Source organism: Drosophila mojavensis, unplaced genomic scaffold, assembly GCF_018153725.1.
Source record: "Drosophila mojavensis isolate 15081-1352.22 unplaced genomic scaffold, ASM1815372v1 contig_80, whole genome shotgun sequence".
Classification (NCBI taxonomy): domain Eukaryota; kingdom Metazoa; phylum Arthropoda; class Insecta; order Diptera; family Drosophilidae; genus Drosophila; species Drosophila mojavensis.
The window spans coordinates 10134600-10161593 of NW_025318906.1; the positions used below are offsets into that span (position 1 = coordinate 10134600).

The following is a 26994-nucleotide window of genomic DNA, read 5'->3' on the forward strand; positions in this document are numbered from 1 at the left end:
TTTTTATTCGTACCAATCCTCAGTTACTGAACCCATATGCTAACCTAAACACTTAACATACATACATATATATAGACTGTATATCCTACCTTAAATTTGATTAGCTTTGGAGTCTTAAGCCCTTAGATATTGTACCCATCCACGTAATGTACCTCAGCGTATTTGTGCATAGTTGTCGAGCAGCGGCATTCAGCAGTCGTTTGTGTTCCAGCAGATGACCTCAGCGATCTCAGCGAGGGCATCACAGGCTTTGGTGATGTTGAATATCTAGAGGACAGTCAGTCACAGGAAAATACTCCTTCGGTTATTGAGATACTAGCAGCCATGGCACTGGGACCCATGCTCGCTGTTCCGGCATCTGATCAACCTCCTGTTATGACCGCCACGGAAATTCATACACTCAAGGAGCTGAGTGATTTGGCTCTGGCCGAAATTAACTCCCGCACAATGGAGCTAGTTCAGCACTCTCTGGACATTATTGACGAGGAGGAAGGAGTCACGGAAGCACAATCTACATCTGAAGTCGAAAACTCTCAAGCTGTTGCTACTGCCCAAATAATTCCACAGGTCGAGGAAATTATTGAAATTCCCCAGGAATTAGCTACCACCAACGAATCTTCAGTAAAAGGAATATCTAAATTTAAATTTCCCAATATTGAAAGCTCAGCAGAAACGGAACTCAAATCTAAGCAATTGTCAATGTCTGCACAAGCAATTAATGAAATTGCTAGTGCGATCAATATACCAGAACCACCACATTTCTCCGATTCAGCTCCACACACAAACAAAGTTAGTGCTTTGATTGGAGTATTTGAAATGCACTCAGCCCCACGAAGGAGTTCGCTTCCCTTAATTGAGAGAGGAACAGCTAAGACTGAGGAAGCTCTAGTACCACCAAAACATAAACTAACTCCAGTAAAACTCAGTGCTACTCCAGCAAAGGTTACTTCAGCAGATCTAAATACTACTACTGGGAAGGTCCCAGCACCAGTGGTTGAACCTAGTCTGGCTAAAGTAGCTGAGGTTCAAAAGGAGATTACTCCAGTTGATCTAACTGCTACTGAAGGAAAATCTCCAGTACCTGTAGAGGCTATTACGCCAGCGGAAGTAACTATAGTTCCAGATAATATTAGTACAGCTCAATTAACGACTACTGAGCAAGAGACTGCAACGGCAACAACAGTGGAAGTTACTCCAGCTGAACTGAGTACAGCTCCAGCGGAACTCACTCCAGCAGAGGTAATTGCTGCTGAAGAAAAAGCTCCTGCAGTAACACAAGAGACAGTCTTTCAAGTTGAAGTAATTGCAGCTCCAGAGGAATTTACTCCAGAAAATGTAACTGCTACAAAAGTCACTGTAGTAACTGCAGTTACAGACGAAGTTTCTCCAGCAGAAGTAACTGCTACTCCGGAAGAAAGCCTAGAAAAAGTTGCTCCTATATCTGAAGTAACCACCACTACTGAAGAAGTTACTTTAGACGTAGTATCACTAGTAGTAACTACTTCTGAAGAAACATCAGCAGCGTCAACACAAGAAATAGCTGCAGTAGAAACAACTGCAGCGCCAGCTGCGATAGCTGATGTAACTGTAGTTCCAGAGGATGTTCCTCAAGCAAAAGTAATTGCTCTTGAAGAGGAGGGTTCACCACCCGCAATAGATAAACTTGCAGCTGCCATTACAGAAGTTACTTCAGTAGAAGTAGCTGCCACTCCAGTTATAGTTTCTGAAGAAGTATCTCAACTAAATGTTACTACAACCCCAAAGGAAGTTATTCCAGCTGAGAAAGTTACCCTACCAAATACTAGTACAGACACAGAAGAAGTTACACCAGTGGAAGTAGCTACAGTTGAAGAGATAGTTATTCCACCAGAAGTCACTTCTACTGCAGAGGAAGTTCCAATACTGGTAGAGGCTGTAGTTCCAGCAAAAGTATCTACAGCTCCAGAGGAAATTACTCCACCAAATGATACTACAGCCCCAGAGGAAGTTAGTCCAGCCGCAGAAACTATACCTCCAAAAGAAGTGACGTCACAAAATAATAGTACAAGTCCAGAAGAAATTACTCCAGCAGAAGTAACTACTACTCAAGAAATTATTCCAGTAGAAGTCACTCCTACAGTAGAGGAAATTCCAATACTAGTAGAGGATGTTCCAGCAGAAGTAACTACAGTAACACAGGATGTTGCTCCTGCTGAAACTACTTCAATTCCAGAGGAAGTTATTTCAGCAGAAGTACCCACAGCTCGAGAGGACGTTACTCCAGTAGAAATAATTACATTCTCAGAGGAAATTACTCAACAAGAAGTAACCACAGTGCAAGTACAAGAAGTTTCGCCAGAAGAAACTTCTAGGGTTCCTAGGGAAGCTAGTCCTGTTGAGCTTATAGCTACTGAACAAGAAGCTCCAACGCCATCAATAGAGATAGCTGTAACTACAGAAGCATCTACAGTTACAGAGGAAGTTTCTCCCGCAGGAGTAACTACAGTTCTAGAAGAGGTGGCTCCAGCAGAAAATACTTCGATTCTAGAGGAAGCTTCTCGAGCAAAAGTAACTGCAGTTCTAGGCGAAATTATTTCAGCAGAGGTCACTTCTGCAGCAGAGAAAGTTCCAGCGCCAATAGAGGATGTTGTTCCAGCAGATGTAGCCACAGTAACAGACGCAGTTACTCCTGAAAGTTCTACAATTCCAGATGAAGTTAATCTAGTAGAAGCAACTACAGTAACAGGGGAAGTTACTCCTGCAGAAACTACTTCAATTTCAGAGGAAGTTACTCCGGCTGAAGTAACTACGGCTCTAAAGGAAGTTACACCAGCAGAAGTAACAGCATTTCCAGTTACTCAAGCAGCCGCTCCTTTAAATCTAGAGGAAGTTACTCCACCTAAAGTAATTACAGCTCCAGAGGAAACTATTCCAGCAGAAGTAACTTCAGCTCCAGAGGAAATTACTCCAGCAGAAGTAGCAACAGTTCCAGAGGAAAGTACTCCACCTGAAGTAACTACAGCTCCAGAGGAAGTTACTCCACCTGAAGTAACCACAGCTCCAGAGGAAACTACTCCAGCAGAGGTAACTACAGTTCCAAAGGAAATTACTGCAGCTGAAGTAACTAGAGCTCCAGAGGAAGTTACTCCAGCAGAAGTCACTACAGCTCCAGAGCAAGTTACTCAAGCAGCCGCTCCTTTAAATCTAGAGGAAATTACTCCACCTCAATTTACTACACATCAAGAGGAAGTTACTACAGCTACAGAAGAAACTATTTCAGCAGAAGTAATTTCAGCTCCAGAGGAAATTACTCCAACAGAAGTAACTTCAGCTCCAGAGGAAGATACTCCACCTGAAGTAACTATAGCTCCAAAGGAAACTACTCCAGCTGAAGTAACAACAGTTCCAGAGAAAGTTAGTCCACCTGAAGTAACTACAGCTCCAGTGGAAACTTTTTCAGCAGAAGTAACTTCAGCTCCAGAGGAAATTACTCCAGCTGAAGTAACAAAAGTTTCAGAGGAAGTTACTCCAGCTGAAGTAACAACAGTTTCAGAGGAAGTTACTCCAGCAGAAGTCACTACGGCTCCAGAGGAAAGTACTCCAGCAGAAGTCACTGCAGCTCCAGAGGAAATTACTCCAGCAGAAGTAGCAACAGTTCCAGAGGAAAGTACTCCACCTGAAGTAACTACAGCTCCAGCGGAAACTATTTCAGCAGAAGTAACTTCAGCTCCAGAGAAAGTTACTGCACCTGAAGTAACGACAGCTCCAGAGGAAATTATTCCAGCAGAAGTCACTGCAGTTCCAAAGGATATTAATCCAGCTGAAGTAGCAACAGTTCCAGAGAAAGTTACTGCACCTGAAGTAACGACAGCTCCAGCGGAAACTATTTCAGCAGAAGTAACTTCAGCTCCAGAGGAAATTACTCCACCTGAAGTAACAAAAGTTTCAGAGGAAGTTACTCCAGCTGAAGTAACAACAGTTTCAGAGGAAGTTACTCCAGCAGAAGTCACTACGGCTCCAGAGGAAAATACTCCAGCAGAAGTCACTGCAGCTCCAGAGGAAATTACTCCAGCAGAAGTAGCAACAGTTCCAGAGGAAAGTACTCCACCTGAAGTAACTACAGCTCCAGCAGAAACTATTTCAGCAGAAGTAACTTCAGCTCCAGAGGAAATTACTCCAGCAGAAGTAACTTCAGTTCCAGAGGAAATTTCTCCAGCAGAAGTAACTTCAATTCCAGAGGAAATTACTCCAGCAGAAGTCATTGCAGCTCCAGAGGAAATTAGTCCAGCTGAAGTAGTAATAGTTCCAGAGGAAGTTACTCCACCTGAAGTAACTACAGCTCCAGCAGAAACTATTTCAGCAGAAGTAACTTCATCTCCAGAGGAAATTACTCCAGCTGAAGTAACAACAGTTTCAGAGGAAATTACTCCAGCAGAAGTAACTTCAGCTCCAGAGGAAATTACTGCAGCTGAAATAACTATACCTCCAGAGGTAATTACTCCAGCAGAAGTCACTACAGTTCCAGAGGAAACTACTCCAGCGGAATTAACTACAGTTCCAGAGGAAGTTACACTACCTGAAGTAACTACAGTTCCAGAGGAAATTATTCCATCAGAAGTCACTACAGTTCCAGAGGAAACTAGTCCAGCGGAAATAACTACAGTTCCAGAGGAAGTTACTCCACCTGAAGTAACTACAGCTCCAGTGGAAACTTTTTCAGCAGAAGTAACTTCAGCTCCAGAGGAAATTACTCCACCTGAAGTAACAAAAGTTTCAGAGGAAGTTACTCCAGCTGAAGTAACAACAGTTTCAGAGGAAGTTACTCCAGCAGAAGTCACTTCAGTTCCAGAGGAAATTACTCCAGCAGAAGTCATTGCAGCTCCAGAGGAAATTAGTCCAGCTGAAGTAGTAATAGTTCCAGAGGAAGTTACTCCACCTGAAGTAACTACAGCTCCAGCAGAAACTATTTCAGCAGAAGTAACTTCAGTTCCAGAGGAAATTACTCCAGCAGAAGTAACTTCAGTTCCAGAGGAAATTTCTCCAGCAGAAGTAACTTCAGTTCCAGAGCAAATTACTCCAGCAGAAGTAACTTCAGCTCCAGAGGAAATTACTGCAGCTGAAATAACTATACCTCCAGAGGTAATTACTCCAGCAGAAGTCACTACAGTTCCAGAGGAAACTACTCCAGCGGAATTAACTACAGTTCCAGAGGAAGTTACACTACCTGAAGTAACTACAGTTCCAGAGGAAATTATTCCATCAGAAGTCACTACAGTTCCAGAGGAAACTACTCCAGCGGAATTAACTACAGTTCCAGAGGAAGTTACTCCACCTGAAGTAACTACAGCTCCAGTGGAAACTATTTCAGCAGAAGTAACTTCAGCTCCAGAGGAAATTACTGCAGCTGAGCTAACTTCAGCTCCAGAGGGAGTTACTCCACCTGAAGTAACTATAGCTCCAAAGGAAACTACTCCAGCTGAAGTAGCAACAGTTCCAGAGGAAGTTACTCAACCTGAAGTAACTGCAGCTCCAGCGGAAACTTTTTCAGCAGAAGTAACTTCAGCTCCAGAGCAAACTACTGCAGCTGAAGTAACAACAGTTTCAGAGGAAGTTACTGCAGCAGAAGTCACTGCAGCTCCAGAGGAATGTACTCCAGCAGAAGTAGCAACAGTTCCAGAAGAAGTTACTCCACATGAAGTAACTACAGCTCCAGAGGAAACTTGTCCATCAGAAGTTACTAAAGTTCCAGAGGAAATTACTTCAGCAGAAGTAGCAACAGTTCCAGAGGAAGTTAATCCACCTGAAGTAACGACAGCTCCAGAGGAAATTATTCCAGCAGAAGTCACTGCAGTTCCAGAGGAAAATACTCCAGCAGAAGCCACTGCAGCTCCAGAGGAATGTGCTCCAGCAGAAGTAACTACAGTTCCAGAGAAAGTTACTGCACCTGAAGTAACGACAGCTACAGAGGAAATTATTCCAGCAGAAGTCACTACAGCTCCAGAGGAATCTACTCCAGTAGAAGTAACTTCAGCTCCAGAGGAAGCAGAAATCAGCACAGTTCCAGAAGAGGTCTCTCCAGCAGAAAATACTTCAATTCAAGATGAAATTACTCCAGCAGAAGTAACAGTAGTTGCAGTTAGTCAAGCCGACGCTTCCCTAAATCCAGAGGAAATTACTCTAGCAGAAGTCACTAGAGTTCCAGAGGAAGTTAGTCCACCTGAAGTAACTACAGCTACAGCGGAAACTTTTTCAGCAGAAGTAACTTCAGCTCCAGAGGAAATTACTTCAGTTGAAGTAACAACAGTTTCAGAGGAAGTTACTGCAGCAGAAGTCACTGCAGCTCCAGAGGAATGTACTCCAGCAGAAGTAGCAACAGTTCCAGAGGAAGTTACTCCACATGAATTAACTACAGCTCCAGAGGAAACTATGCCAGCAGAAGTCATTAGAGTTCCAGAGGAGGTTTCTCCAGCAGAAAATACTTCCATTCAAGAGGAAGTAACTGCAGCAGAAGTAACTACAGCAGCAGAGGAAATTTCTCCATCAGAAATAGCTATAGCACCAGAGGAAGTTAAAGCCACAGAAATTATCGCAACAGAGTCTCAGGTTGTGTCAGAGGAATCTACAACAGCAACACAAGAAGAGATTAGCAGTACTAAAATACTGCCTGCATCAGAGGAAACCTCGGCACCAGCACTTGAGGAGGTTGTTGGTGCCGAGTCACAGTCTGTGTCAAGGGAAAGTCCGGCAGTGACAATTGAGAATGTTGCAGCGTCTCTGAGTGCCTCCGAGGAAAGTCCAGCACCAGCACTTGAGGAGGTTGTTAGTGCTGATCCTGTGGAATCTGCAGCTCAGGAGGAAAGTATCGCCTCTGATGCCCAGGTTGTATCAGAAGAATCTACAGCAGCAACACAAGAAAAGATTAGCAGTACTAAAACACCTGCATCAGAGGAAGCCCCAGCGCCAGCACTTGAGGAATCACAGTCTGTCTCAGAGCAAAATCAGGCAGTGGCAATTGAGGAGGTTGCAGCGTCTCTGAACGCAACCGATGAAAGTCCAGACCCAGCACTTGAGGAGGTGGTTGGTGCTGATCCTGTGGAAACTGTAGCTCAGGAGGAAAGTAATGCAACAGATACCCAGGTTATATCAGAAGAATCTACAGCAGCAACACAAGAAGAGATTAGCAGTACTAAAACACCTGCATCAGAGGAAGCCCCAGCGCCAGCACTTGAGGAATCACAGTCTGTCTCAGAGCAAAATCAGGCCGTGACAATTGAGGATATTGCAGCGTCTCTAACTGCATCAGAGGAAGCCCCAGCACCAGCACTTGAGGAGGTTGTTGGTGCTAATCCTGTGGAAACTGTAGCTCAGGAGGAAAGTATCGCAACAGACACCCAGGTTGTATCAGAGGAATCTACGGCAACAGCCCAAGAAGAGATTAGCAGTACTAAAACACCTACATCAGAGGAAGCCCCAGCGCCAGCACTTGAGGAATCACAGTCTGTCTCAGAGCAAAATCCGGCAGTGACAATTGAGGATATTGCAGCGTCTCTGAGTGCATCCGAGGAAACTCCAGCATCAGCACTTGAAGAGGTTGCTAGTACTGGCATTACAACAGAGTCGAAGCCTTCTTCAGACACGAAAGTACAAGAGGAAAAAGAAGAAGTTGCATGCGAAGAACCAAATTCAACAATTGAAACAGATAGATTGATAAAACAGACTGATGAAGTACTACCAGATCTTTTGCCAAGTGAATCTTGTAAGAGCAAAAATAGTGCTCTAGTGAAGATGTCTGAGAAACATCTGCAAAGGCAGCCGAAAATCCGAGCAGAGACAACACCGAGCGATGAGGACTCAACTGCGAGTCCTGTGCGTCCTGTGAACCTCTTCGGAACCATTTGCAAGATTTACATTAAAGACAAACGACTGTTAGCCACAATCGAACGAAGACGTCAACGCGCCTTAATTATGCACAAATACCTGAGTTCCTTTGATAGTTTCGATGAGCCGCCAGATGATATAGAATATGAAGCACATGCGAGTCTGTTTGATGAACTCAATTCGGCAGCCAATGAGCCCATTAGCTTAGATATAAATATTGATGATGTCCAAGAGCCAGAAAGTCATTTAGGCATAGATAATAAGAAAAAAAGTATTGCTGAGTTAGATGATAACTTTCGAGTAGCTGTAGATGATTTCAGTCATGATCAGGTCGAAGAGCCAGAATATCATTTAGAGATAAATAATCCTACCAATATGATAGAGATTCTTCCAGATTTTGATGTAGCTTCAGATATTGCCAGCCAAACATCATTAGATACTATTGATAATAATGATGAGAATTACTTCATTGTTGTTAGCCTAAGAGAGATTGGCTTTAACTTTATTAACCACATTCTATTCTCAGATCAATTGAGCTCCGGCTCTCGGTCAGAGCACAGCAATGAGAGCTCGCCGTCCACGTCGCAAGAGACTTTTAATGGCGACGCTGAGCTATTGGCTCCCAATAATGATAGTTGTCCCGATGAAATATTGGATGAGGCAGTCTCTAGTACAACAGCAACATATACTAACCAAAATACTAAAACACAAAACACTAACAAAAATACCAAAACACGTCCAAATGGTAAACTAACAAATGGTTCACTGAGATGGTCACGTCAAAGCAAAACAAATCAACTAAATGCCGATGATCATAATAATAATGAAGTTGTTATCGATGATGGTGATGACGATGATGATGTTAATAATAATAATGATGATGATATTGTAATGTTGCGGCGCTTTGCCCCAGGTAACACGCACACAGCCATCACTCGGTGTTTGTTGTTGTCTCCTAATTTACATAGCTTACTTGTGTTTACGTTTATACGCTCTCTCAATATACATATATCTATCTCTGTCTTTCTCACTTTATACTTTATTTACTAGACTAGCTAAATTGTTGTCAAAGTCTGCCTTAATTATAGTCACTTAAACATATTCTCCACACATTTGCAGGCTCCATCGCGGAACGTGAGGTAAAGAAATGGTATAATGCCGTTGAGATGCCCAACAATCCGTATGCGCCGGAGGCTTTGAAGCAACGCATTAGCGGTACACAGGAGCGCTTCATGGATGTGCCCAATATAAGTCCCAGTACCGAGAAGAAGGCTCTGGCACTGATGACAAATGCGGCGTCCAGCACGGAGCAGGAACCAGCCAAGGAGGATTACAAGCGGTAACTCGACTCGACTCGACTTGAAATTGAGAGTCTAATCTAAGCTTGCCGTTCCATTCCACAGATACAGTCGCGATTACTATATTAATAATGCTCCATTGGCGACCACGCCCACTCGTGGCACCTCCTTGGCCTGCAGCAGCAGCAGCAACAGGAGCACGGAGCCAACGGATGAGGACATTGTCATCAATGAGGTAAATCCAACGCATGGCAACCATGGCATTTCAAGTAGCGCTCAAAGCTCAAACCTCGCTGACCTCTCACATTGGACGCTGTCGAAGCCAGTGCGTCGCAGCAGCTCGCTAAAGTTCATTAACAAACCTACTTGCCCCACTCCCCCATTTCTGACATTAGGCAACGGTTACGAACGCCCCTCGACGTCCGCTTCGCATTATCGCGACTCCGGCTTGGGCAACGAACCGGACGATGACTTTGACGTACGTTCGCAGCACTCCTGGCATAGGCAGCATCTGCCCAAGCGGCATACACAGTCGACGCTGAGCCTGCACAGCAACGGCAGTGGCAGATCCTTCGGTTCGTCCGTCTCCAAGCGGCATTCGGCGGGTGGTCCTTCGGCGGCTGTGCTCACTCAGTTCGAGAAGCAGCTGCTACACAAAGACCTCAAGCGCAATAGTTTTCGTGCTGTCAGTGCCACATCCAAGGATTTCGTCATGAATCCCCTATTCGAGAGCGATCAGCACACAAAGCCAGCTAGCCTAGACGATCAGGACTCGGGCGTAGATAGTTGTTTAAATGGGTTCAGTAATAATAGTCTACTCTTCTAGCTCAAAGCTCCTTTTCCAATCGGGTGGGTGTCATGGGTCTATAGTTCGGGGTACATATATATATATACATAGAGAGAGAGTGGATAGTTAGCTGTTAGTCTCTGCCAAAATCATATGTTAGTCAACCAAGTTTTAAACACTAGTCAGTAAAGGCAACACGCACACACACACATACGTACACACCCCCACAACCAGGCACTTATTCACATGATTTAGAGAATCTCCAGCACGTTTTAGGCTTTAAGGCAGACCGTGCCATCTGCTCCCCAATTCAATTGTACATTCCAAATTTCCCCTACCCAAAAAAAAAAAAAAAAAAAATTAATGAACTGCAGCACAAACAAATTTTTGCATTCACATTACTATCGAGAACTGAGTTCTATCTAATCTACCGTATAATATATATAAATATATTAAACAACAACAAATAATGTAATTGCTAATTGCCTAATGCTAATGCGCCCTAAAATATGCAGCACTTTTTTCTTTGTATGTTCTTTTTTTATTATTTTAATTGATTTTGTTGCTGTTAATTTTTAAAAATTATTAAAAAATAACTCTTGTATGCACACTTAGTTTATTCATTTTACTGCTAACTTCTTTTTATACATATATATATATATTAAAAACCAACAAACAATAGAAATACAAAATAAAGCCAAAAGTTAAACAAACACAAATAATAAAAGTAAAAAAATGAAACAAATGTTTTTAGTAAAAGGGCTGATTACAAATTGCGGGGTGAGTACAAAGCCAATCGATGAAAGTGAAGCTTGATTTAATTTAATTATTATTGTGTGTGTGTGGCATTTTACTAACAGCATTTGTTTCACTTTCTGCTATATATAAATAAATATAACTCGCATCAATAGAAATTTTTAATGTTTTTGTAGCTGTATTTGAATTTTGTATGCATGCTGTTGCTGCTGCTTGTGCATCAATCAAACACACACACCAACACACTCACACATATGCATCACATGTACACATCACATTCCATATATATGTCCATATATATATATATACATATCGATCTGCCAAGCTAACATTCAGCTGTGCTTTCAATATTTGATTGTACCTAAACAAATTCTTTTTTTCAAAAACTAACCAACATGCATACAATATTGTACCAAATCTGCCAAATGTACCTAAACAATACAACACAACAAATGAACACGAAAACCCAAAACCCAAAAAAAAATCAATGTTTTCCTTAAAAAAGGCTCACAAAACAAGCCAAAAGGCAGTCGCACAGCCACAGGAGCGACTGCAGCAGGAACAGGAGGATATAGTCCCCGATATGTCCAGCGACAACAAAAGTATCTATACAGCTGTGCCCGCCCAGGTGCTGGAGGCGGGCAGCCTGGATAGTCAATCGAATCAGTCAGTGCTGACGACTAGCGATGATTCGGATACCGTGCGTGTTTACGATTTCAATAAGCAGGAGACGACAGTCATTAAGACGAGCACGTCCACAACTACGTCATCTATGGAGTCTGCATTGGGCGGAGCAGCCACTACCAACACCTCCTCCTCCTCCGCCGCCGCCGACGTCGACGCCAACAGCAACAGCAACCACAATAGCAACTCCATAGATGCATCACGTAAGCGTGAACGACCCGTAGTGCTGCAATTTGGGCCTGCGGACAGCACGCCCAATGTGTGCTCCTCGCCCACGGTGACACCGACGCGCGGCTCCACGCCGCCAGCTTTTCGTTTCCTGCAGCCGAAGCGGCGGCTCATTGAGCCAAGTCAAGTGCTGTCCATAGACGATGGTGAAATGGTGAGTCAAGCAGCTGCCAGTCGGACAAATCATACGAATTTTACTTCTTTTCCCAGCCCGAGGTAAAAGCCTCGCCTTCAGAGAAACCCGCTGTTGAGGATGATGTGGTGCATGCCTTGCCCTCGGTCAAGGCTCTAGCACAAGCCTTCCTGCTCACCAGCAAACGCACCCAGCCCGAGAGACGTTGGCGTGCCAAGGTAAATGACATTATATATATCCAATTGTACAGTTCACTTATAGTTTATATTTTAGACATTGCAGCATCAGGCCAGGCTAATGAAATCAGCACCTGATACACCTGTTACACCTGAGAAGCCCGGCACGCCACAGTCGCGCAGGCAAATGCTGCAGCACGCCGTCTCCATGGCCGAGGTGGCCGATGAATCCACTATAGCCTCCGACTTATCGTCCCTGGAAACGTAGGTAGCTCTGCATATATGATTAGATATTATTTTTAACGTTTGCCAACACTGACAGCGATCCTTCAATGCACTCGGACGGGCTACCATCAGCCATACCCATTGCTTCGCCAGCGAGTCCTGTGCCCGTCCGTCGAGGATTCCTTCGCAGCAATATTGCTTTCTTTGAGAACTTAAAGTTTAAGTGAATATTGAGTTTAATTGAATTTACGCTGTACAAACGCCATTGGATGATATTCCGCCGTGAGTCAAGGAATATGCACAATAATGGCGCACAGCATCCCGCATACCAAAACGAACACCAAATATCGATAATCATGTGCCATGGCCACAGAGGAGAATATTATATCAAGTATTCAAGACAGTACTTAAAACTATATTGTACGCCCAGTGTGCGCGAATAGTTTGATTTTAATTTGTATTTATTATAGCTAAACATAATTACTTATTATATCCATGGATACTATTAATTAAATATTTAATATATATTTGCTTTAAGCTACGCAAAAACCCCATTTAAAATGACCCGTATATCGATATCGATATCGATCGACCTAATATATTTAACTGTTATACATAGAGTGTCATGTACCAATAAACTGTTATACATACTAGTGTTATGTACCAATAAAGAAAAACTTAATTATTGTTTTACCACACTTAAATAATCATCAGTTGAGATTTGGCTATCAATGCAAGTCTATATTATTTTGTAGGTATTGTACAAGTCACAATTGGTACTTTATTTCTATGAATTAAATATTTTTATAAAAATAAATTCTATGGCTCGCAGCTGCTGCATTTGAAATGCATTCGTCTCGGAGCAATGAAGTGTAAGAGGGAGGGGGAAGAGTTCAAATCGTAGCACACTTGGAATGGAACGAGTGGATGTTCATTCATTTCGGCTATGAGGTGTGATTGTGATGTGGATGCTCCGCCAGGTATATGACATAGACCAACGGGATGACAAAACAGAGTGCGAGTATAAATATCAAGAGGCATATCCACGACATGTCACAGTCAGAGCCAGACCAGTCAATCGCCCGCAACGACGGACCAGGAATGGGACGAACAATGGGCGCATGCCTGTCCACCAGCATGTCATCCAGCAGAGCCGTGCTGTCGTCCAAAGGTTTATCCAGGTTGGCTGCGTGTAGACAAAAGTGAAATGCAAAATTACACAGATAAACGCATCAATGAAAGAAAGGCAATCAAAGCCCCCGGTATAATGGTGTATACTATATATTTTGGATCTTTTATTTACTGATTGCCCAGCTGGAGCAGTTACAGTTGCAGACTTAAAGGCTCACAGCGCAGCAAACGAAAGAGAATTGAGGATGTATAAAACGTAAACTTAATTGTAGGTCATATAGCGTGGAGTGGCGCTGAACTTGGCGTAGCTCTTGATAACCTTGTTGACCGCTTCGAGGAAATCCTTTTCGGTGGCCACCTTGCGGCGGGCACGAATGGCAAACATGCCCGCCTCAGTGCACACAGAGCGAATCTCTGCGCCTGTCGAGTTGGGGCACAGACGTGCCAGCAGATCGAAACGAATGTCGCGCTCCACGGACATTGAGCGGGCGTGGATCTTAAAGATATGTGAACGGCCATCCTGGTCGGGCAATCCAAATTCCACCTTACGATCCAAACGTCCGGGACGCATAAGCGCAGGATCAAGTGTGTCGGGTCGATTGGTGGCCATCAGAACCTTAATGTTGCCACGCGGATCGAAGCCATCCAACTGATTGATTAGCTCCAGCATAGTACGCTGCACCTCGTTGTCGCCGCCAGCACCGTCATCGAAACGTGCTCCGCCAATGGCATCGATTTCATCGAAGAATATCAAGCAAGCTTTCTTGGAACGGGCCATTTCGAACAGTTCGCGCACCATACGTGCGCCCTCGCCCACATACTTCTGCACCAGCTCGGAGCCGATGACGCGAATGAAGCAAGCATCTGTGCGATTAGCCACAGCACGGGCACATAGAGTTTTGCCCGTACCAGGTGGACCGAACAAGAGCACACCCTTGGGGGGCTCAATACCCAGATTGACGAACTTTTCAGGATGTAGCAGCGGTGTCTCCACAACTTCACGTAATTTCTCAATTTGCTCCTTGCAGCCACCGACGTCGCTGTAGGTGACATCTGGCTTGTCCTCGACCTGCATCATCGTCACCGTAGGATCGATTTTGGGTGGCAGCGGTATGTGAATCTGATACTTGTTGCGATCAACGCCAACACGCATGCCCTCCTCAATGTCCGTAGGTGCAACGGAATCAGCCAGATCTACCACAAACTTGGCAAACTGCTTGACATTAATAATGTACTTGGGATCATCTGAGTCAGCGTTGATAATCTTTGTGCAACGCGCAACCTGCAAAGGCTGCTCATTTTGGAGTATCTGCTTGTCGGCAGCCAAGTCCCACAGAGCAGGCGGAGCCAAGCCTGTATCGCTCTCCTTAATGCCAGTTAGCTCGTTCACTTGTTTCACGGCTTTTTGTATGTCCTCTTCGATGTTCTTTATGGACTTGTGATACTGGCTCTGCCCGTACGTCTTAAGTAGTTCGATGTCGCCTTCGTCTAGCGACTTAATTTCCTTATCCTCCTTATTCTCGTCATGCTTAACTTTACGCTGATCATCTCCCAGATAGTCCGGCATTTTGTTTTAGTTGTTCAACAGCGAAATATTTAATAAATTTATATGTTTTTTGTCGCCAACGCTTCTGTTTTCTGGCAATTTTTAGTGGCGAGTGTGGCCGTATTTCCAATGACTAAACAAATTGCTGCCTGCGCCCAACTTCACTGCTTACTTAACAGAAGACTTAACATATATACAGGGCGACTCAAATGCAAAATTACTTTGCTTGGTTGGCCAGCTTTAAGAGCTGTTAAACGCATTTACATTGGAATTTTTAAATATATGATAACTAAATGCCAGCCACCTTATCACAAAAAATAAATAACAGACTCACCCTCATCATCTGGATAGCCCGATCTGGCATCATAGAATTTACTGCCATCCCTTCGAACTGATGCTGCAACTTCGCCAGCTACAGTACCAGAAGCATTCACAGCAGCCACCAAAAGGCGTTCATCCAGCATCACGCGTGCATCCTCCAGTGGATTGCGCTCAATGGCCGGTTCTTGGTCAAGATTGTGCCTGGGACTATTGTTCCCGCTACGATGAACGGCAGGCAGTGCATCCGCATTACTTGCCCCAAGCAGTACGTTGTGCACTGTAACTGGAATTCGAATAATTCGATGTGCGTGTATCTCATTGTCCCGATCAATCTTGTTCAAGCGCTTGATGTCTGCCACAGAGCAGTGAAAGCGCAGCGCCAATGCTTGCAATGTGTCTCCCTCCTGAACTTTTACCTCCAAAGTGTTCTCTGAGCGCGGCATCTTTGTGTGGCCGTTACCAGATCCGTGTGCAAACTGCACCATTTCCATAAATGCATCGTCGATAGCGGGCGCGGCATATATATCATCCATACCGTCTGACTTCGCATTCTCCCAGTTATACTGTTGCTGGCGCCTGAAATACGGAATATGGAATATGAAACATGCGCTGATTCTCATAAGCAGCAGACATCGGCTCGAATCGAGTCGAGTTGGCGTTGACTTACACATTTCGACGCATTATATTTTGGATTTATTGTTTATTATTGAGTGCGTCTCCGTTGGCACTGACTGTACTGTCACTCAACTCTCAAATAGCAGACAATATTGTATATTCGTGAACAGTGCTGCCAGCAAACGTTTACTTTATTTACGTAAAATTTTGTTATTGAATAAACACAACAAACCCACGTCTCTGGCTGACAAATTTGTGTGCACTTGAAACGCCCTGTTCTTTTATTTTAATTTAAACAAAGAGGAAGAGATTGTTTTTAATTTGCGCTTAAAAGTCCCCAAACAAATTTCTGAAGATGATTAAAATTCTTGGCAATATTTTTTGTTCGTGTGTGGCTTGGTTCGTGGGTATAGCTCTGATAGTGTCATTTATTAAGTAAGTATAATTATTAAAATTTGAATTTATAAAGTCGAATAAGTAGCAACCCTGGGCCTAATACCCTAGACTGAAACACAAAGGGCATGCATTTTAAACAGCTCTTTTCAATACGCTCAACACGCCATCTCATTACAAAGATGTTGGTTTTTTAAACAACAATGTTTATTAAGAATATTTGAACAGAGTAATTGCTTGATTTCGCGATGAATGTGGCAAATAAACAGCTCCTCATCGCGCTCCTCGTTCGTCCCAGGGTATTTTAACGCCGGTACACCCATGGACATCGAGAACACACATCCATGCACAATAGCGCGTAGAATTCACACCCGTGTTTATTTATTATAGCCGCGTATAAAATGTCGTTTTTTTCATTTCTGAAGAGTCGCCCAGTTTTCTGGCTGAGCGTCGCTGGAACCACAGTGGGTGGCGCTTGTTTTGTAAAGTATGTTGCCATTCGTTTAAGTCATTATATGATAAAAACTACCAAAAATATTTGCCACCTGAAGGGATCTTATGCAAGGCACCAATTTCACAAAAGAAACCGATGAAAGCAACAAAGTCGTTATAGTGACCGGCTCCAACACGGGCATCGGCAAGGAAACTGTGCGGGAGCTGGCACGGAGGGGAGCCACAGTCTATATGGCCTGTCGGGATATGAAAAAGTGCGAAGAAGCACGGGAGGAGATTGTCCTAGAGACGAAAAACAAATATGTGTATTGCCGTCAATGTGATTTAGCTTCCATGGATTCCATACGTAACTTTGTGTCCACGTAGGTCCCATCTGTTGTTGACCTGTTGAATTCGAGCAAGCGCTAAGCAAATGTCGATTCCTTGCAGTTTCAAGCGGGAGCAGGAGAAGCTCCACATACTCATCAATAATGCAGGCGTCATGCGTTGTCCGCGCACGCTGACCGCTGATGGCTTTGAGATGCAGCTGGGTGTCAATCACTTGGGTCACTTTCTGCTGACCAACTTAATGCTAGACATCCTTAAGGTATGAGCATTTACGCGGATATGTTCTACTGGTAGTTACATTCACCTATCTTATAGAAATCGGCTCCCAGCCGCATTATAAATGTCTCTAGTCTGGCGCACACCCGCGGTGAAATCAACATGACGGATGTGAATAGTGAAAAGTCCTATGATGAGGCTAAGGCTTACAATCAGAGCAAGTTAGCGAACGTTTTGTTTACAAAGGAATTGGCCCGCCGCTTAGAGGGAACTGGAGTCACGGCGAACGCTTTGCACCCTGGCATAGTGGACACCGATATCTTCAGACACATGAGCTTCTTTAGCAACTTCTTTGCAGGGTATATATCGATGGAATTAAACTGCTAAAGTTGGATTCTCAGTTCGATAACTCATTTAAATTGCAGCTTATTTGTTCGCCCCCTGTTTTGGCCATTTGTGAAAACTGTGCGCAACGGGGCACAAACTACTTTATATGCTGCTCTCGATCCGGACTTGGAAAACGTAAGCGGTGCTTATTTTTCCGACTGCAAGATTCAAGAGCCGGCGCCTGCAGCAACCGATGTTCAAGTCGCCAAATGGCTCTGGGCCGTTAGTGAGAAGTGGACACGTGCAGAGATACTGGATGTTAAGACTAAATAAAATGCAGTTACCCTTTAGAGAATGTAGTATAATTTCATTCTTATTATTTCATTCTAAGTGTACATAATAAATTTGTATATCGATCGATTTCAACATTATTGTATGCTTGAGCTCACATTTCTCGCATCTAGTAGGCGCGACGTGCTTGTCATCGGTTTATCAGGCGAAATCGTTGACTCACATTCGTTATACGCAGTAGCATTCACATCAGTTGTGTTCGGACTGCCTCTGCGACGAGTAGTTAATAATTTGTTTAAACAATTATGTGGTCTCTAAATGATTCTGTTTCGTGCCTCTGCATCGCCTGGCCCGCACTCTTTGGCCTTGGTATCTATTTTCTTAGGTATAATCAGTGCTAATTGATAATATGTATGTAAACATTTAATATATGTACATCATTCATAACGAATTGTTCTTTGTTTTCCAGAAAGTACATGCAAGGCGGGCAGTTCACCAAGCAGACTAATGAAACCGGCAAAGTTGTGATTGTAACTGGCGCAAATACTGGCATTGGCAAGGAGACTGTCCTGGAGCTGGCCAGACGTGGCGCCACTGTTTATATGGCTTGCAGGGATGAGACTAAAACAGAGAAGGCACGTCTCGAAATTATAGAAGAAACCAACAACAAGAATATATTCTTCCGTGAACTCGATCTGGCATCTCTGCAGTCCGTTCGCAAATTTGCGGCTGAGTAAGCATTTACTGAATTTGTAATGAATAATTTGATTTTAAACTTATGTTTTTATCAGGTTCAAAAAGGAGCAAGACAAGCTGCACATACTGATTAACAATGCGGGTGTTATGCGCTGCCCCTACATGGTAACCAGGGATGGCTTCGAAATGCAGCTGGGAGTGAATCACTTGGGCCACTTTCTGCTAACCAACTTGCTGCTCGATTTGCTAAAGGTAAACTTGTTAGATATATACAATATTGAGGGTCTTCAATTTATTGATTTGAAACTTGATTTGCCACAGAAAAGTGCACCCAGCCGTATTATCAACGTTTCCAGCTTGGCCCACACGCGTGGCTTTATTGATTTCAGCGACTTGAACAGCGAGAAGGACTATGATCCGGGCGCTGCCTACAGCCAGAGTAAACTGGCCAACGTTTTGTTTACACGTGAATTGGCCAAACGCCTCGAGGGCACTGGAGTGACCGTGAATGCTCTGCATCCGGGCGTTGTGGACACTGAGCTGGGCAGGCACATGAAGATACTGAACGGCACATTTGGACGCATTGTGCTCAGAACTTTATTGTGGCCACTTCTGAAGACACCGAAGAGCGGAGCTCAGACCACACTATATGCAGCTCTCGATCCAGATTTGGAAAAAGTGTCTGGCGTCTACTTCAGCGATTGCAAAGAGAAGAAGGTAGCGCCCGCTGCAATGGATAACCAGACCGCCAAGCAGCTCTGGGAAGAGAGCGTGAGAGTGACCTACACCAGGAAATTAGATTAGAAGATATTATTGTACATTTTTAGATATAAATAAATGTTTCATATAGGAATGTAATATATATGTGTATATGTGTGTGTAAGAGCTATTATCTTATTATTATTATCTCGCACTTTACTATTTATCTGTTCACTGAACAGCGCACAGTGGTTGCGTCCTGGGGTTCAGGGTATCTCCTGCTCGAGAGCGGCTTTACTTTATTTTATTTATGTTTATCATTTATTATTATTTATGTTATTTTAAAGAAATGTGTTCAGTACATTTTTTCCCTATACTTACTTTTTGCCATCCAAATACATCTCTAATACCCAGAAACAAATTTCAGCACTCTAGCTTTACGGGAAGTATTTTTCATATAAGCGCAACCACTGTGCACTGATTGCGAACGTTATCGACTGGGCTCGTACTTATGTCGAAATTCAAGCAGTTCGGAGTTAGTTAATGTTTGGACTTGGCCCAGTGAAGGCCTTCAAGGTAAAAAAATGTGTATATTCATCGATTGCCTACTCAGTCCGTTCATAATATGGCCAACAGTCGTCGCTCTTGCGGGTCACATTATCAGGTTAATTGGCTATAGATTGCATATTAACTATAGCTGATAGTTATATTATCTTAGACAGTACATGCAGGGTGGCCAATTCACAAAGGAAACTGATGAAACGGGGAAAATCGTAATTATAACCGGCGCAAATGCAGGCATTGGCAAGGAGACTGCCTTGGAGCTGGCACGCCGGGGGGCAACGGTCTACATGGCCTGCCGGGATAAGCATCGAGCAGAGGAGGCGCGCAAGCAAATCATCAAGGAGACGAATAACCAAAACGTATTCTTCCTTCAACTCGACCTAAGCTCGCTCGCATCAGTGCGCAAATTTGTGGCAGAGTGAGTGAGCAGCGAAACTTATTCCAGATAAAACTGTAATTATTATGTATTATTGTGTAATATTAGCTTCAAGGCCGAGCAGAATCAACTGCATATTCTCATCAACAATGCGGGCGCCTACTGTGCAACCCGTCGTCTCACACAGGATGGCTTCGAGATGCAGCTGGGCGTCAATCATATGGGTCACTTTCTGCTGACAATTCTATTGCTCGATTTGCTGAGGGTAAGAGTATACGACACTTAATATGATTTTATATTATAATATAGAGTGGTTAATCTTATAGAAATCAGCGCCAAGTCGCATTGTAAATGTCTCCAGTTTGGCACACACCATGGGCCAAATTAACGTGGACGACTTGAATCTCGAGAAATCTTATGACGGACGTGCATCATACAATCAAAGTAAATTGGCGAACGTCATGTTTACTCGAGAGTTGGCCAAGCGCTTGGCCGGCACAGGCGTGACCGTCAATGCCTTGCATCCCGGCGTGGTGGATACGGACATATTGACTAATTATAGTATTGAGAAAAACCGCTTCTTAAGGTATTTAAAAAATTCAATTGCATACTTACATAGTTTATATAATATTATACCTAACTATGTATATCTTACAGTTTTAAGACGATCAAGCCGCTATTTTGGCTATTCCTGAAGACTCCCAAGAATGGAGCTCAAACCACAATCTATGCAGCTATAGATCCCGACTTGGATGGCGTCACTGGGCAATACTTCAGCGACTGCAAGCCAAAGGATGTGGCGAAAGTTGCCCACGACGAGAATGTTGCAGAGTTCTTGTGGCAGGAGAGCATAAAATGGACAGGTGCGCCAAAGGTGATTTGAATTGGAGCATAGGCGTTTATTTAGCATACTACGAGTGGATGCAGGAGGTGCCTGGGTTAACACAGTTTTTCCATTAAATTAGTTGCATAAATACATTTCAATATAATATGGGGTTAGCATGATTAGAGGTCGTTTTCAATGTTGATAAGATTTTGGACTAATTGGCTATTGCATTAGCTATGTCGCCAGCTTCGATGAAAATCCTTGAATAGAGAGCATGTGTAGTCGGCTCCTTCTTGTCGGGCGTATTGGACACGGTGTTGACGTACGTATATTGCATGTAGAAGCCCAGAGTGACAGTGTTGCCCGACTGCAGCTCAGCTGCAGGAGTAAACTCGAGACGAATTAATACTTTGTTGGCCTTGCGCCAAACTATGAACTTGGGCTCCTCGGTGGGTGCCTGGACATCCTCGTCGAATTCCTTGGAATCATCGCGTTGGTTCAGCACAAATGGACCTTCAAGTGGTACAATTGTTGCATTCGTCAATTCACGCACATCACGTTTCACTTCCCTAATCGAGTTCTGACGGGCCAAAGTGATGCCCGTTGTTTTGAGCAGCGGCGATGATGTGACCGCCTCCTCTTTGATGCGGCATGCCTGCTGAAATGTGTCCGGACTGATTTGAGCGTCCTGCGGTGCCACATCCAATACACTTATAGTCATATCGTACATTGTGGGATTTGTGAACTTCAGGAATATCGCATTTGCCTGGCCAGGCTGCAGCGGCTGCTCACAGCGCACCATGAGCACCTCCGGCACATGGTAGCTCGCAAAGAGCTGTATGCGATACTTGATGGATGTGGGATGATACTCTGGCTTGATCAGATTGTGCTCGCACTGACGACAGCGCAGCGAACGCTTGATCCACAGCGAACGACGCTGTGGATAGAGCTTACTCACAGCCTCGGGCTGCTCGGCGGGCTGACTGTGCCGCTGAGCCACCGTTGTGATGTTACGCAGATTAATGGGCTGCGTGAAGATGTCCTCTGGCAAAGCCTCAACCTCTGCAGTGGCCTCAGCGGCCGCTATGTTGATGGGCTTTGTCTTCGGTATGTTTTTATCACTCCAGCCGATCTGGCGACGTATTAATGAGACTGTGAGGCCTGTGCGATCGGTCAGACTGGGAAACTTGTGCTGCTTGGGCGTCTTGCGGCGCAGAAACTCTTGTTTCTCTTGCTTCTCCTGCAGTACCAGCGATTGATAATACTCCATCAAGGTATTGAAACGCACCTGGTAAAGGCATTCCTTGTCTGGCCAAGTGCCCGTCGCTACGCCCTGATCGGGTATGCCCACATCACGGGTAGTCCAACGGCAGGACAGACAAGACAAATAATACATTTTCTTTGTCGTTGGCATCGCCGAGGGCTTTGGACTGGGTGTGGCTTCCGTTGCACTTTCCCCGTCCTTCGACTCCTCCGTTTTGCGCACAACTGGCACTGTGGTGGCCCTCGCGGAGAGCGTGTGCTGACAGCAAGGACAGTCAAAGCAGTTGGCACAGCAGTTCTTTTTGTGCCTGGCCTCCGACGATGGAATGTTCTCCAGGCAGTTCGAACAGAAGTGTGACTCAATCTCATGGCAAACGCAGAAGCCACATCTCAACTTCGGACAATGGCGACAGAAGAAGAGTTTATTAATCGGATTCAGAATACCACATGAGCAGGCGTATTTCACGGGACTTGGTTGCATGAAACTCATCTTGCTTTTGGAAAGCCAATTTACACTTTTTCAGACGCGAATTTCTCTTCCTCTTCTTCCTCTGCAAATGACGACAGCACAGCTAACAGCTGTCTCAATATGGTTTAGTATTTTTTTGTTGCATCTACTGGTTGCTGTTCTTGATTTTAACATATCTATGTTAACATATAACATATTTGCTCCTCAGTTTAACAGAAATGGGATTTGTAATTTTAACAGAAAATAAAAGTACATTTTTAAAATTATTTTAAATGAAAAACAATTGAATGAAGTATATAAAAATATAATTTTTGAAATTTTAATTGAAATTATATTTCTATAAGAAGAAAAATATTAAACATTGTATAAGTGTTATAAATTATATATTTTATTTATGTAAAAAAAGTTGATGCTAGTTATTTGCTGATTAACACTAAGCCGCCAAATTCCACTAACAATTTGATTAAATAATACTATGATTATGCTAGTTTACATAATTGAACCCAAAATCTAATCCAAATATTTGTATAAGAGTTTACAGTGTAGGAGATTATAGATACAATGTATAAGGAAGTATGCGAGTTTGTGTTCTAAGTTATTTGTTTATAAAGTAAAACTATTTTAATTGAATTTTAAATCTAAAATTTGTTTCAAAAATACTTTGAATTATATTTTTTAAAAACCTTTATTCTTAGTCTAATTTTGATAAGGTACTTGTTGATAACATTGTAATGTAACAATATTCAGAATCAGTCTGTAGTCTCTCTTGGCCAGAACATCTTTATCAGCTTAGCCAAAGAAGTTGGGTACGAAGAGCTTCTTGCGCTTTGTGCGCGACTTTCTATAGCGCAGGATCGGAGAGTACTTATAGCTATCCGAAAGCTCGCCGCTACTATATGGATAGAGACTGCGTTGACTGGAGGCAAACGAGCTGGACACAGGCGCTATATAGCCATTGTCCACGTAGTAGTACCCGGTGTTTAGCTTATCAATATGATCCGATGTAAGGGGCTTGCCATAGGTGTAGGCATATGAGTTATCGTAACTCTTGTGATCGTAGCTGCGTCCATACCCACTCTCATAGCTGTCCACATCGTAATATATGGGCTTGGCATGGCACTGCGTTAATTTACAGATCATGATGCTGAGCAACAGGCCTAACCAGTTATAAATTTGCTGTGAATGAACGATATAATATAAAATATATTAAATACAAAGAATATGGTATAGGTATGCTTACGTTCAACTCCATTATCCTTTCAGTGTTTATCCTTGAGTTGCTAGATATGCTTGGAACGTTTGCTGTTTGGGTTCTGTATGCTTAACTCCAAAGAATCACACACTTATATACAAAAATACTCAGTGCGCCTCTTCGCACCCAAATGTGAAAATATAAATATGTTGTTATTGTTATTGCTTTTAATTATATTTTCACTTGCCCGCTATGTTATGACGCAATTTTCTGTCACTCTGCGATCTCTTTGATTTAAGCAGCCGGTTCGATTCGTATGCGTCGCGATATCTTCTCATGATTCACACTGTGGTCCAGGCTCTAATTGATTTACTCGATTTGCCGCGTGCGCGATTCTAGTTTCATTTGGAAAACTTTTAACAATGCGGAAAGACTTGACAACTTGAAATGACTTGTTTATTCTTTAATTAAGTTTAGCTTGTGTGGGGAATTTGTATAATTCCCATGAGCATGAAAATTGTCGCTGCTAGACAATTTAAATCATCTTAATTTGTGGAATTTTTTTTTTTTTTGCGGTTACATATATGTATTTAGATATTTATAGGATATTCATGGTACAGACATTTAAAAATAGCCATAGATTAGCATGTACATAGTCATAATTAAAATAGCCACAATGATTCATAGGTACATTTTTTATTATTACTTTAAGCTATGATGGGGTAAGATGAAAAAAACAATGTATTATAATTATCTTGACTGGCCACAGCTTGATGATTAGAGAAGTGCGGCAAAACAACGCATTTTAACCTGAGCACAAATAACTTTTATCCGTTCTCTCAATTTTAAAACTTTTATTTTTTAATTTTTTTGTTTAATTATAGGTAAGTGCTTAAAGTTACCTTAAAGTCTCATAAAATCTTTACCCCTCTTTTGCAGTCTTGTTTAATAAAAATGTATTCCGGTTTCTTTTATTACAACTAACATTTTCTGTTTTGTAAATTGATTTCATTTAATATAAATATAATTGTGCTAATTATATTAAAATGTCGCTGGCATAAAAGTAAATAATATAAGTGATACTTGTAAACAACAACAACAATCAGTCAATCAACAGCGAATGTGTTTTCAACAATATTTATATATATTCAAGTGTATAGCTTCTCATAAGTAAACGACGCAATTGTAAATATTTTTGCTCCATATTGATTGTGAAATTGTACAATTCAAATAAAAATAACCACTGTAAGCTCGTAGATAAAGGCGTAAAAACGTCGCAAATATATGTATTTTTAAAAAACATTAAGCATGCGCCGAGTGCATCTAGCAGAGAAACATTTCAATGTTTATCACGTATACGCCCTGGCTTACAGCGGGGGTAAATGAGTGGCTCAAATTAAAGAGCTATTTTACTAATTTGTGGCATTTGGTCAACGACATTATTATCGCACGTTTTCAAAGCACGTTTCTACTAACCAACGACCCAAGATCTGCATTGCAAAATATAGCACCTACTCCAAGTGAGAGTACGAATATTATTATTTTGTCTGCTTTTCTCATTCTTCAGCTTGTTGTGAGACTTTTCGTATCTTTCAGCTAATTAATTGCAATAAATTCGAATGCTGAAGACTTTTATACATCTGCCGCCTTACTTATTGCTGTTTGTCTGTACTAAATTGGTGGGAAATTTCCTTCATGCATTGCTGGACTGCTCGGCAGCGTCTCTGATCGTAAATAAATAACTAAATATATCAATATTTAATTATAGCACATTAAAGTTCTAATTAATTTGCAAATATAATGTGAAAAATATAATGTCTAGCTCTTTCTTATATGCTAGCTATTTAAGAGGTCAATATTTGCAGTCTATCAAAAGCTCTACCTGTGATTCGTACACCTGTTCAGCTGTTCTGAATTTTTATTTTAAATATTTCACGTCTTATTGATTACAATGTGAGCTGAAAGTCAGAATCGGTACCGACTTTGGGAATGTAAGCATTGAAAGCTTTGCAAATGTTAAGCTGGTAATTTATAATGCATATAAACATTTCAAGACGTGATTCTTATGATCAGCCAGCACTATCTTTGAATGATATTCAAGTGCTGCGTATTGAGCCGGACGGTGAACGTTTTTACTATCGATAGAGATGTGTATATGTATACTTCCGTATTTACATTTAATATTATATAAAGAAAGTATACGTGACAGATGAGATACTCTCTTTTAAAGTGAGAACTCTAGATGTCACATGCGTTGAGAGATAGACAATCTAATTGGCACGACAGGTTGTTGCCCAGATAGAGCGCGTCATAAGAACTTTTTGAGTTTCAAATTTAATTACCATTCATTTAAGCGGTGTTTACGTCTTCCACCGCGTAATGAACTTGAAATTTAATAAAAAATAAATAAAAACAATAAACACGTTTTGAGTGAAGCATTAGCCGATCAACAATCATGTCTATGTAATAGAAATATTATAACATTAAAGTTAATTTACATTTAAGGTTAACGGTAAGTTAACAGAATTATTTCTTCTTTAACAATAGATGTCCTTTGGGTTTCAGCTTATTCTGTATAATGCGCTGCTTTTCAGCCTGGGCCTGCTTCTTAAGACGTTCGTGGCGCTCCTTCGCAAAATCTAATTCGCTGCTGAGCTCCACAATTTTGGCAGCAATCTCCTGTTGCTTCAGTAGGCGCCTATGCTGATTGGACTGAAAAACAATTAGAGTTAGACTATAATTTATAATACTTTCTTAGATACTTACGCCCAGTGGGGTTGGTCTGCCGTCCAGGTATGTGTAATCCGGCAAATTCGTGAGTGGACCAAATGCATTTGGATTCTCGGGTAATCCCTTTGCCGCTCGCCAGCCCTGATCGACGCAGCGTACGGCACTAAGGGCCACATGCCGCTGTGCTGTTATGCGATGAAAGTCAGTTTTTTGTAATAAAACTGTATATTAATATATACTATGGACTACTTACCAGTGATTAAAGCGGGATTTATAAGGCAGAGCGTACTTAATTTTAACATTTTTGTATTTAGCAAAGTGTAAACACGCTCACATAACCACATCAGAGTTGCATGGAATAAGATTCATGTGAACAAAATGTGCGAGTGATTTTAGTTCATTGGAGCGAGCGTGA

The 26994-nt window shown here is 42.5% G+C and overlaps 9 protein-coding genes across 21 annotated transcripts in view; 4 read left to right on the top strand and 5 right to left on the bottom strand.

The window, feature by feature from the left end:
- Nucleotides 1-13426, top strand: part of LOC6579337 (general transcriptional corepressor trfA) — a 35064-nt gene extending 21638 nt beyond the window's left edge. For 5 of the 12 annotated variants that reach the window (XM_032729618.2, XM_015163613.3, XM_032729617.2 and 2 more), the window contains 7 exons: nt 8384-8770; nt 8977-9196; nt 9261-9390; nt 11204-11764; nt 11821-11961; nt 12017-12183; nt 12242-13426. In XM_032729618.2, the coding sequence (XP_032585509.1) occupies nt 8384-8770; nt 8977-9196; nt 9261-9390; nt 11204-11764; nt 11821-11961; nt 12017-12183; nt 12242-12371 (1736 nt within the window). In that variant the 3' untranslated portion in view covers nt 12372-13426. Of the gene's footprint in view, nt 1-214; nt 1240-8383; nt 8771-8976; nt 9197-9260; nt 10601-11203; nt 11765-11820; nt 11962-12016; nt 12184-12241 lie in introns of those variants that run through there. The other 7 variants (XM_015163602.3, XM_015163603.3, XM_015163608.3 and 4 more) reach the window with 4 other exon arrangements.
- Nucleotides 12889-15902, bottom strand: LOC6579338 (lysM and putative peptidoglycan-binding domain-containing protein 4). Its single transcript, XM_002005198.4, has 3 exons — nt 15810-15902; nt 15156-15718; nt 12889-13330 (listed from the first exon to the last, which is right to left on the bottom strand). The coding sequence occupies exons 1-3, from the start codon at nt 15821-15823 to the stop codon at nt 13089-13091; spliced, it is 819 nt and encodes a 272-aa protein (XP_002005234.1). The 5' UTR covers nt 15824-15902; the 3' UTR covers nt 12889-13088.
- On the bottom strand, nt 13410-14971 carry LOC26528687 (26S proteasome regulatory subunit 7). Its single transcript, XM_015163618.3, has one exon. The coding sequence runs from the start codon at nt 14840-14842 to the stop codon at nt 13538-13540; it is 1305 nt and encodes a 434-aa protein (XP_015019104.1). The 5' UTR covers nt 14843-14971; the 3' UTR covers nt 13410-13537.
- A 210-nt stretch (nt 15903-16112) lies between the features above and the next one.
- On the top strand, nt 16113-19318 carry LOC6579339 (retinol dehydrogenase 13). 2 transcript variants are annotated; one of them, XM_002005199.4, is made up of 4 exons: nt 16113-16192; nt 18234-18497; nt 18556-18712; nt 18782-19318. In XM_002005199.4, exons 1-4 carry the CDS (start codon nt 16113-16115, stop codon nt 19262-19264), a joined length of 984 nt encoding a protein of 327 aa, XP_002005235.2. In that variant the 3' UTR covers nt 19265-19318. The 2 variants fall into 2 exon arrangements, with proteins under 2 accessions (XP_002005235.2, XP_015019105.1); XM_015163619.3 differs by lacking the exon at nt 16113-16192 and adding an exon at nt 17973-18149.
- LOC26528323 (retinol dehydrogenase 13-like) lies at nt 16471-17899 on the top strand. The gene is made up of 5 exons (XM_044010787.1): nt 16471-16637; nt 16702-16965; nt 17033-17189; nt 17246-17505; nt 17572-17899. Exons 1-5 carry the CDS (start codon nt 16552-16554, stop codon nt 17804-17806), a joined length of 1002 nt encoding a protein of 333 aa, XP_043866722.1. The 5' UTR covers nt 16471-16551; the 3' UTR covers nt 17807-17899.
- A 164-nt stretch (nt 19319-19482) lies between the features above and the next one.
- LOC6579340 (retinol dehydrogenase 13-like) lies at nt 19483-21104 on the top strand. The gene is made up of 5 exons (XM_032729624.2): nt 19483-19823; nt 19878-20141; nt 20208-20364; nt 20426-20685; nt 20757-21104. The coding sequence occupies exons 1-5, from the start codon at nt 19744-19746 to the stop codon at nt 20980-20982; spliced, it is 987 nt and encodes a 328-aa protein (XP_032585515.2). The 5' UTR covers nt 19483-19743; the 3' UTR covers nt 20983-21104.
- LOC6579341 (dynactin subunit 4) lies at nt 20978-22764 on the bottom strand. The gene has a single exon (XM_002005201.4). The coding sequence runs from the start codon at nt 22676-22678 to the stop codon at nt 21140-21142; it is 1539 nt and encodes a 512-aa protein (XP_002005237.1). The 5' UTR covers nt 22679-22764; the 3' UTR covers nt 20978-21139.
- Nucleotides 22765-23373: 609 nt separating this feature from the next.
- Nucleotides 23374-23994, bottom strand: LOC6579342. Its single transcript, XM_002005202.4, has 2 exons — nt 23898-23994; nt 23374-23833 (listed from the first exon to the last, which is right to left on the bottom strand). Exons 1-2 carry the CDS (start codon nt 23907-23909, stop codon nt 23447-23449), a joined length of 399 nt encoding a protein of 132 aa, XP_002005238.1. The 5' UTR covers nt 23910-23994; the 3' UTR covers nt 23374-23446.
- A 2279-nt stretch (nt 23995-26273) lies between these two features.
- Nucleotides 26274-26952, bottom strand: LOC6579343 (39S ribosomal protein L52, mitochondrial). Its single transcript, XM_002005203.4, has 3 exons — nt 26833-26952; nt 26616-26764; nt 26274-26561 (listed from the first exon to the last, which is right to left on the bottom strand). Exons 1-3 carry the CDS (start codon nt 26921-26923, stop codon nt 26376-26378), a joined length of 426 nt encoding a protein of 141 aa, XP_002005239.2. The 5' UTR covers nt 26924-26952; the 3' UTR covers nt 26274-26375.
- Between the last annotated feature and the right edge of the window lie 42 nt (nt 26953-26994).

What these genes read in the sequence shown, in the direction of transcription:
- LOC6579343 (XM_002005203.4), bottom strand. Translation starts at nt 26,923, where the DNA reads ATGTGGTTATGTGAGCGTGTTTACACTTTGCTAAATACAAAAATGTTA. An exon ending in AAATCCCGCTTTAATCACTG is followed by an intron (nt 26,765 to 26,832) that starts GTAAGTAGTCCA and finishes ATCGCATAACAG; the next exon opens with CACAGCGGCATGTGGCCCTT. An exon ending in GCAGACCAACCCCACTGGGC is followed by an intron (nt 26,562 to 26,615) that starts GTAAGTATCTAA and finishes ATTGTTTTTCAG; the next exon opens with TCCAATCAGCATAGGCGCCT.
- LOC26528687 (XM_015163618.3), bottom strand. Translation starts at nt 14,842, where the DNA reads ATGCCGGACTATCTGGGAGATGATCAGCGTAAAGTTAAGCATGACGAG.
- LOC6579338 (XM_002005198.4), bottom strand. An exon ending in GGGCTATCCAGATGATGAGG is followed by an intron (nt 13,331 to 15,155) that starts GTGAGTCTGTTA and finishes GTCTACACGCAG; the next exon opens with CCAACCTGGATAAACCTTTG.
- LOC26528323 (XM_044010787.1), top strand. Translation starts at nt 16,552, where the DNA reads ATGTCGTTTTTTTCATTTCTGAAGAGTCGCCCAGTTTTCTGGCTGAGC. An exon ending in GGTGGCGCTTGTTTTGTAAA is followed by an intron (nt 16,638 to 16,701) that starts GTATGTTGCCAT and finishes TGCCACCTGAAG; the next exon opens with GGATCTTATGCAAGGCACCA. An exon ending in TTTAGCAACTTCTTTGCAGG is followed by an intron (nt 17,506 to 17,571) that starts GTATATATCGAT and finishes TTTAAATTGCAG; the next exon opens with CTTATTTGTTCGCCCCCTGT.
- LOC6579339 (XM_002005199.4), top strand. Translation starts at nt 16,113, where the DNA reads ATGATTAAAATTCTTGGCAATATTTTTTGTTCGTGTGTGGCTTGGTTC. An exon ending in CTGATAGTGTCATTTATTAA is followed by an intron (nt 16,193 to 18,233) that starts GTAAGTATAATT and finishes TTTGTTTTCCAG; the next exon opens with AAAGTACATGCAAGGCGGGC. An exon ending in GTTCGCAAATTTGCGGCTGA is followed by an intron (nt 18,498 to 18,555) that starts GTAAGCATTTAC and finishes TGTTTTTATCAG; the next exon opens with GTTCAAAAAGGAGCAAGACA.
- LOC6579341 (XM_002005201.4), bottom strand. Translation starts at nt 22,678, where the DNA reads ATGAGTTTCATGCAACCAAGTCCCGTGAAATACGCCTGCTCATGTGGT.
- LOC6579340 (XM_032729624.2), top strand. Translation starts at nt 19,744, where the DNA reads ATGTGTATATTCATCGATTGCCTACTCAGTCCGTTCATAATATGGCCA. An exon ending in TATTGCTCGATTTGCTGAGG is followed by an intron (nt 20,365 to 20,425) that starts GTAAGAGTATAC and finishes TTAATCTTATAG; the next exon opens with AAATCAGCGCCAAGTCGCAT. An exon ending in GAGAAAAACCGCTTCTTAAG is followed by an intron (nt 20,686 to 20,756) that starts GTATTTAAAAAA and finishes TATATCTTACAG; the next exon opens with TTTTAAGACGATCAAGCCGC.